This window comes from Arachis ipaensis, chromosome B04, assembly GCF_000816755.2.
Source record: "Arachis ipaensis cultivar K30076 chromosome B04, Araip1.1, whole genome shotgun sequence".
Classification (NCBI taxonomy): domain Eukaryota; kingdom Viridiplantae; phylum Streptophyta; class Magnoliopsida; order Fabales; family Fabaceae; genus Arachis; species Arachis ipaensis.
Window position 1 is genome coordinate 121554520 of NC_029788.2, and position 8587 is coordinate 121563106.

Consider the following 8587-nt stretch of genomic DNA (forward strand, 5'->3'; position numbering starts at 1 on the left):
ATCTAGTATTTAGCTATTCTTTTTATTTTTAGTTTTTAAATCTTTTAAGACCTATTTACCATTTGTATTTTGAAATTACTTTTGTGGGTAATATAAATTTTTAAATATCATTTCAGTAATTTATCTTTTATAACATAAAAATTACTCTGATATCATTGCCAAATGTTTCATCAATTATTAAGACGAGAAATTGTAAACACAGGTAAATAAGAGGTTTTATAATTTCAATGAAATTATGTCTACTACTTGAAATCGTGGGGGTAATGGGGGAGCAGGAGCATTCGCTGACAATGATTGTTATATTCCTTAACAAGTTTTGTTTAAGGAAAAAAAAGCCTTCAAAGCATAGGCAAAATTATAAGAAAAGCACTCATGAATTTGGAGAAAGAATGATGTCAAAGACAAATAAATGGATCATATTTCAAGGTTCAACTATTATTTAAGACTTGCACTCAACTTTCATTCCTTTCTATGTTATGCATCCTTACGTTAATTACTTCCTTCTTACGCATAAAAGTAGCAAATGCTTTAAGAATTAACAAAACGCTTATGTAGTATAAACCACATAACTTTTAGAAACTAATGTAACAATTGAAATGTCTAAAGTGCATCGAGTTAAAACTGATAATAATGTATCATTTAAATGTAAAATTATATCAAACTTTGTATTATCAAATAATATCAATGAATTTGAAGTTAAAAAGAATTAGATGAATTTAATATCGATTAATCTCTTGAAAATTGTTCAGACTCAGCTCAATAAGAGTCAGGAATTTATGTTGCGGGCTATTGACCCGATGGGTCATTAATTTATATGCGCAAAAATGACCTGTGTGTTACTCTACCTCTTGAGAAAGACCTGAACAGTTGGCAGAAACTTTCAGGTAGACGGATGCGTGTCAGAGAATCCACCCAAGTACAAGGTAGTATAAATAGGAAAGGACCTATCCCTCTCCCAAGATACGTTATCTTTACCCTAATTAGTCGTCTCGTCGTATAGACACTTTCTTTAATATTTGAGTATCTTTACAGGTAGTCCTATCTGCTGACGCACGAACGATCGCAGCAGCACATTTCTTCGCAAAATTTGCGTTCAAGTCCGAAAACCTTCCTCTCACCAGTAGTAGCTCTCGATCCAATACCCAACCGACCTCGCATCTTGACGAGCAACCGAACATAAACCAAAAATACTATGTGCACGTAAATGTAGTTTAATTTATTTTTTATGTATGTTTTATACTAATAACTATTATTAATAACTAATTTAATATACATCTAATATAGTTGATTAAAAATCTAAGTATGTGTGCAATATTAATAGTAGTACTTAATTGTTTAATGAAAAAAAAATTTTCGAATTCAAATTGTTATGAAAGGAAAAAGACTATCTAAAATGATAAAGTAAGCTATTAATCCTATTAAATTTATGAAAATATTTGGTAACCAAAGAAAATTAGCCAAAAACAACCATAACTTGCTTTATTTAACATTCATTAATTGTTGCGACAATTAATAAATGCTAAATAAGACAATTTCTTACTGATTTTTTTTATCTACCATTACCTTTTTCTTACTTTCTCTCGCTATATTCATTTGAGAGTAATTTTAACACTCCAAGTCTCTAGTTTCCACGCTCATTGGATGATACACAAAATTTACTCTGATTAGTTGTAAAATTGTCTACTACCTATTGGTCATAACACAACTTCCACTATAAATAATACCTGACATAATATCACTCTTCCAAATACACCATAAACAAAATCCAAATTAAAAAGGTCATTTTTCTAAAGATGAAGCTCTTGTGGAAACCTCACATGATGAAGGTACAAGCTTAAGTAACACCCTTTTCCCACTTCTTCATTTTCAAACAAACTTTTGTTTTCATGAATCATTTAATTGTTTATGCAGGCAGTTTCTAGAGCAATCTTTGCTCTATTCTTTGTGACAATGCTAAGTTCAGGGATTGGAGAGAGTAGAAAATCCAAGATTGTAACAACTTCATTTGAGTACAATGCAATAAACTGCAGGGCACACACTGCATCATTGACGGATTTTGGAGGTGTTGGTGATGGAAAAACATCAAACACAAAGGCATTTCAAGCTGCAATTAGTAATCTGAGTCAGTACGGTTCGGATGGCGGTTCCGAGCTCTATGTTCCGGCCGGCAAGTGGCTCACCGGAAGTTTTAGCCTCACCAGCCACTTCACACTCTATCTTGACAAAGATGCTGTTCTTCTTGCTTCTCAGGTATCTCAATTTTTCTCTTCACTCATTCTTTAATCTAGGCTAATTAAGTTATAATCCACAATCAATTATTAAATCAACTAACCATTTTTAAGATTAAGTTATGAACGATACCGTTTTATTAGTAAAAATATTCATTAATCTTCTTTAGGGTTTGAGCTATATATTACTTAGTATTTTTGTATTCTATGAAAGGTGACACTAATCTAATTTTAGGAGAAGTTAAATGTCACTTTTTATTTTTGATATTAGAGTGACAATGGTATTTTTTTAAAATGTAGACTGTTAGAGTGTTATTTTCTAATGTAGAATAATTTAATTAGAGAAATAAAAATTGGATCGTCTAATTTATTAGAGATCTAATTTATAGAGGTACAGAAATTACACTGTCTAATTTGTGTTTAAAAAAATTAAAAAAATATAATATTTAAAAATATTACTACTTTTACTTTCATACAAAAACCATCCCAACAAAGCTTTTTTCATCTTTAGTTGTTTTATGAAATATTAAGATAAGTTTCTTTTTCACTATTTCACTACACATTTACATATATGCCCTGCCTTTGATAGTGTACCACAAATCTGCGTCTGATTTGAATATTTTTTATGAAAAAAATAATAAATTTTTGTTTTGTATTTTTATGAAATATTTTTTTCTCTTTGTAAAATTTCGAAAACAAAAAATGTAATTTTAGCCATATATAATTTGGCTAGAACATTTTCCCAGGCCAAATAAATAACTTTTGGACTATTTTTTCTTGCATATTGAGCCAACCTATACTATTCTACTCTTAGATAGAGTAATTGGAAAGAAGATTTTTTGAAATGATATATGTTGTCAATTTGATTTTATTTTTGGTAGAATTCATTAAATTTCATTAAAGAATGTCAATATCATATAGACATAGCCCTTTAATGAAATAGAAATAGTACGTTTTATGAAAGGAATCACGTGACTCACAAAATGATGGAAGCAAAGAATGGTGTCACAAGTTCCCTCACTTTTAGCCTAACCTAAAATATGAGAACAATATTCTAAAATATAATTCATGAAAGCAAAAAAGTGAAAAAGAAAAACCATTGTCTTATCACCTTTTGGAATACACACACCAACTCTGCCGGTGCCATAGTGTGGTCCATTACACTTTCGTCATTTCGTCGTTTCTTATTTAGTAGGACAAAAGCTTCCACATGTGCTGAATTTGCCACTTTCATATGTTTTCTTTTAATTATTAATTAATTTTTAATAAAATGGTTTAGGATATGAGTGAATGGCCAACCCTTTCGCCCCTCCCATCATACGGTAGAGGAAGAGATGCACCAGCTGGAAGGTACCAAAGCTTCATATTTGGAACAAATCTCACTGATGTTATCATCACAGGTATGAACCTTTTTTTTAAGGAAAAAAAAGTACAAAGATTCAATATTGAATCTCCAAAAAAAAGAGTACTAATTAGTAATTATCATAATTTACTTGCTTCAATTAAGGGTGGTAAACAGGCTGTCAAAAGTTCACCAATAAACGGATCAGACTAAAATAGGCGGTTAAAAATTCTAGCCCGTTTCGTTTNTCTACGATATTTCTTAATTCGATAAGTCAAAAACTAATTTAAATAAAAAAATTAATATAAATTTGTAAGTGCCTGCTGACTTGCTCCGTCATGCCAAGGCCTATGAATTAAGCGGGATGGTTTGACAAGTATTTTTTCTTTGGTGGCCTCAATTTTTAAGTTTAGTATGCCTTTTCGACAAGTTAAATGGACTCGTTTGGCTGGTTTTGTCCCGATGGTCACCCCTAGTTTCAATATGCTAAATGGAGTAATGAGATGATGATGAATTGATGTTTGTTGAATAAATAATTAAATATTGATATTAATGAGGTACCAAAAAGAATATTGAGATGGTTTTTGGTAAACAGGAGAAAATGGGACCATTGATGGGCAGGGTGCATTTTGGTGGCAACAGTTCCACAGAAAGAAGTTGAAGTACACAAGGCCCTACCTCATTGAACTTATGTACTCAGATAACATTCAAATCTCAACTCTAACTCTCCTTAACTCCCCATCATGGAATGTTCACCCTGTTTACAGCAGGTAACCCCTCACTTCCATTCAATTCTTTTTGCTTAAAAAAAAACATGAAATTATAACAAAAGTTTTAACCTTTAATTCTCCTTTAACAAAATATTCTACATTATGCAGCAATATTATTGTGCAAGGAATCACCATCATTGCTCCTGTCTCATCTCCAAACACAGATGGCATCAACCCAGGTCAGTCAAGATTTGTTTAATTAACGAGTGTACTTCCTATAACTTTTCTTCACCTTTAAATCAATGTATTTTGATGCAATGTGTTTTGATACATTAATTTACCAATCTTTGTACTGAAATGTTTTATCTCATTTCAATTTTGATCCTTTCAGATTCCTGCACAAATATAAGAATTGAAGACTGCTACATAGTTTCCGGGGATGATTGTGTTGCAGTCAAGAGTGGATGGGACGAGTACGGCATAAAATTTGGTTGGCCAACAAAACAACTAGCCATCAGAAGACTAACATGCATATCACCATACAGCGCAACCATCGCCTTAGGAAGTGAGATGTCCGGCGGCATCCAAGACGTCAGAGCAGAGGACATCACGGCAATCCAAACAGAATCAGGCGTAAGGATCAAGACGGCGGTAGGAAGAGGAGGGTTTGTGAGGGACATATATGTCAAACGGATGAACCTTCACACAATGAAATGGGCGTTCAAGATGACCGGCGACTACAATTCGCATGCCGATAGCCATTATGACCCCAATGCATTGCCTGAGATCAAAGGGATTAACTATAGAGATGTTGTTGCTGAGAATGTTACCATTGCTGCAAGGTTTGAAGGGATATCCAATGACCCTTTTACTGGAATTTGCATTGCCAATGTGACAATAGGGTTGTCTGCAAAGGCCAAGAAACAACCTTGGACTTGTGCTGATATTGAAGGGATGACAAGTGGGGTTACCCCTCCACCTTGTAGCTTGTTACCTGATCAAGGTCCACAAAAAATCTCAGCTTGTGATTTTCCTCAGGAGCCTCTTCCTATTGATAGCTTGGAGCTTAAGAAATGTGCTTCTACTGTGCTACTTTCCTAGTTTCATGAGCTATATTTATGGTTGGGGTGTATTTAGCCTATGTACCATATTTATATGTTTCGAGAGAAGTGTTTTTATTGTCTTCTTTTTTCTTTTTTAATCTTGATAGCTTGGAGTTTAAGATTTGAGATCCTTGCAATTATAGTAATGAAACAATTTTTAAGTTTAGTATGCCTTTTCGACAAGTTAAATGGACTCGTTTGGCTGGTTTTGTCCCGATGGTCACCCCTAGTTTCAATATGCTAAATGGAGTAATGAGATGATGATGAATTGATGTTTGTTGAATAAATAATTAAATATTGATATTAATGAGGTACCAAAAAGAATATTGAGATGGTTTTTGGTAAACAGGAGAAAATGGGACCATTGATGGGCAGGGTGCATTTTGGTGGCAACAGTTCCACAGAAAGAAGTTGAAGTACACAAGGCCCTACCTCATTGAACTTATGTACTCAGATAACATTCAAATCTCAACTCTAACTCTCCTTAACTCCCCATCATGGAATGTTCACCCTGTTTACAGCAGGTAACCCCTCACTTCCATTCAATTCTTTTTGCTTAAAAAAAAACATGAAATTATAACAAAAGTTTTAACCTTTAATTCTCCTTTAACAAAATATTCTACATTATGCAGCAATATTATTGTGCAAGGAATCACCATCATTGCTCCTGTCTCATCTCCAAACACAGATGGCATCAACCCAGGTCAGTCAAGATTTGTTTAATTAACGAGTGTACTTCCTATAACTTTTCTTCACCTTTAAATCAATGTATTTTGATGCAATGTGTTTTGATACATTAATTTACCAATCTTTGTACTGAAATGTTTTATCTCATTTCAATTTTGATCCTTTCAGATTCCTGCACAAATATAAGAATTGAAGACTGCTACATAGTTTCCGGGGATGATTGTGTTGCAGTCAAGAGTGGATGGGACGAGTACGGCATAAAATTTGGTTGGCCAACAAAACAACTAGCCATCAGAAGACTAACATGCATATCACCATACAGCGCAACCATCGCCTTAGGAAGTGAGATGTCCGGCGGCATCCAAGACGTCAGAGCAGAGGACATCACGGCAATCCAAACAGAATCAGGCGTAAGGATCAAGACGGCGGTAGGAAGAGGAGGGTTTGTGAGGGACATATATGTCAAACGGATGAACCTTCACACAATGAAATGGGCGTTCAAGATGACCGGCGACTACAATTCGCATGCCGATAGCCATTATGACCCCAATGCATTGCCTGAGATCAAAGGGATTAACTATAGAGATGTTGTTGCTGAGAATGTTACCATTGCTGCAAGGTTTGAAGGGATATCCAATGACCCTTTTACTGGAATTTGCATTGCCAATGTGACAATAGGGTTGTCTGCAAAGGCCAAGAAACAACCTTGGACTTGTGCTGATATTGAAGGGATGACAAGTGGGGTTACCCCTCCACCTTGTAGCTTGTTACCTGATCAAGGTCCACAAAAAATCTCAGCTTGTGATTTTCCTCAGGAGCCTCTTCCAGCTTGGAGCTTGGAGCTTAAGAAATGTGCTTCTACTGTGCTACTTTCCTAGTTTCATGAGCTATATTTATGGTTGGGGTGTATTTAGACCATATTTAAATATTCCTGCTAGTTTAAAAGCTAATATTAATAGAAATTTGCTGGTTTTAAACTTTTAATCATGACATGAGGATCTTATACAGAATTGATGCACTTGACCGTAACATCATTTCAGCCAAAATAGTTTTACATATGCGTTCAATTTAGTAAAGTCATTTCTGCCAAAATAACCACCGTTTACATTAACCGTGTAAATAGTCATCCACGACTGTGTAAAACATTTTACACTGAGTGTATCAAAATTAAACGCTTTAAAGAAATACAAAAACATTAAATGCCATATAACCTATATATCTGAAAGGTTAATGTATAGTCCTACAAATAAAAAGGTATCTATGTAATACCATCTAACTATAAGTAAAGAAATAAATGCAGTTTAGCCAAATAATAATCCTAGTAACTAGTAAGATTCATGACAGGCAAGCATGTAAAAAAGAGTATTAGAGCAATACATTTTTGTCTCACAATTTATGTCTCTACAAATGAAAACTTCTATTCCTTTTTTTTCTCTCCATATTAACACAAATGTGTGATCCCTAACATAAACTACAAATACCTGAAGAGACACCTCAACAACAAATCTCATTGAATCTGAACATAATTTACCCAAAATAAAACAAAAAATAAATTATTATATCTCAACATATCCAACATATTTCATGTCTTGTGGATACTAACAACTTCCTAAGAAGTGTTTCACATCAGTTATGAAGTATTTTCACTATGGACATGCAACAGTCAAATGCAAAATTCTCAATAAATAGGTGGATCAGGATTGAACATCACAGATTCTCTCCAGATGAGTTCTTTGATGTCTTCTTCAGTGAATGATGGTTGCTCGAAATCAAAACTGAAAGGTCTCGCGCAAACAGGCTCCTCGTTAATATCGTGAAGCGGTGCCAGGTACGGGTGAGACAATGCCTCATCAACTGCAAAGCAACACAAAACAAAGCAAACTAGTTTATATCCAACAAAAAAATAAAATAAAATAAAAATAAATAAATCCTGCATTTATAGAAGACTACTTCAGATTTGATTTAACTTGTATACATTATCGGTAGAAAATTGTTTTACAATCTTGCATCAATGTTGGATTACAAAGATGCCATAATAATTTCATAGTTTGTAACATTTAAACTTGAGAGGAGAAAAGAATTCAGACAATGATCTTGATGTTGATGACAATTTTCTTTAATCTGTTTGTTCTAAATTAACAAATCATTGAAGGTTGTTTTACCTGTAATGCGCCTGTTTGGATCAAACACAAGCATCCTTTCTAACAAATCAACAGCACCGGGAGACATGTTCGGAAATCTAGCAGCGAATTGCTGCCTTGGATATTGTGGAAGCTGTCTTACATATCTACGAGCGTTATCACTCCGTAGAAATCCAAGGCTGGCGTCATCAGGTGAACCTATGAGCTTTTAAAAGCAAAATAAAAAAGAAAGGCAACACTATACATAAATTTCTCAACAAGAAGAAAGTCGAACATAAAGTGTGAGAGAATTTATATTCTATACAAAAAGATGCATGGCCTATATCAATCATTGCAAATTATCAGATAGTATGCATCATATGTTACTCCACCTTAT

The 8587-nt window shown here is 33.9% G+C and overlaps 2 protein-coding genes and 1 pseudogene across 2 annotated transcripts in view; 2 read left to right on the forward strand and 1 right to left on the reverse strand.

The window, feature by feature from the left end:
- On the forward strand, positions 1577-5485 carry LOC107635052 (probable polygalacturonase). The gene is made up of 6 exons (XM_016338412.2): positions 1577-1826; positions 1912-2250; positions 3508-3628; positions 4166-4340; positions 4449-4519; positions 4672-5485. Exons 1-6 carry the CDS (start codon positions 1794-1796, stop codon positions 5379-5381), a joined length of 1449 nt encoding a protein of 482 aa, XP_016193898.1. The 5' UTR covers positions 1577-1793; the 3' UTR covers positions 5382-5485.
- Positions 5700-6980, forward strand: LOC107635054 (annotated as a pseudogene).
- LOC107635053 (mitogen-activated protein kinase homolog MMK2) overlaps positions 7608-8587 on the reverse strand; it is a 4634-nt gene continuing 3654 nt past the window's right edge. Inside the window, exons 5-6 of the mRNA XM_016338413.2 lie at positions 8233-8416; positions 7608-7924 (exon numbers count right to left, since the gene is read on the reverse strand). Of these exons, the coding sequence (XP_016193899.1) occupies positions 7749-7924; positions 8233-8416 (360 nt within the window). The 3' untranslated portion in view covers positions 7608-7748. The remainder of the gene's footprint in view (positions 7925-8232; positions 8417-8587) is intronic.

What these genes read in the sequence shown, in the direction of transcription:
- LOC107635052 (XM_016338412.2), top strand. Translation starts at nt 1,794, where the DNA reads ATGAAGCTCTTGTGGAAACCTCACATGATGAAG. An exon ending in GGAAACCTCACATGATGAAG is followed by an intron (nt 1,827 to 1,911) that starts GTACAAGCTTAA and finishes TTGTTTATGCAG; the next exon opens with GCAGTTTCTAGAGCAATCTT. An exon ending in CACTGATGTTATCATCACAG is followed by an intron (nt 3,629 to 4,165) that starts GTATGAACCTTT and finishes TTTGGTAAACAG; the next exon opens with GAGAAAATGGGACCATTGAT.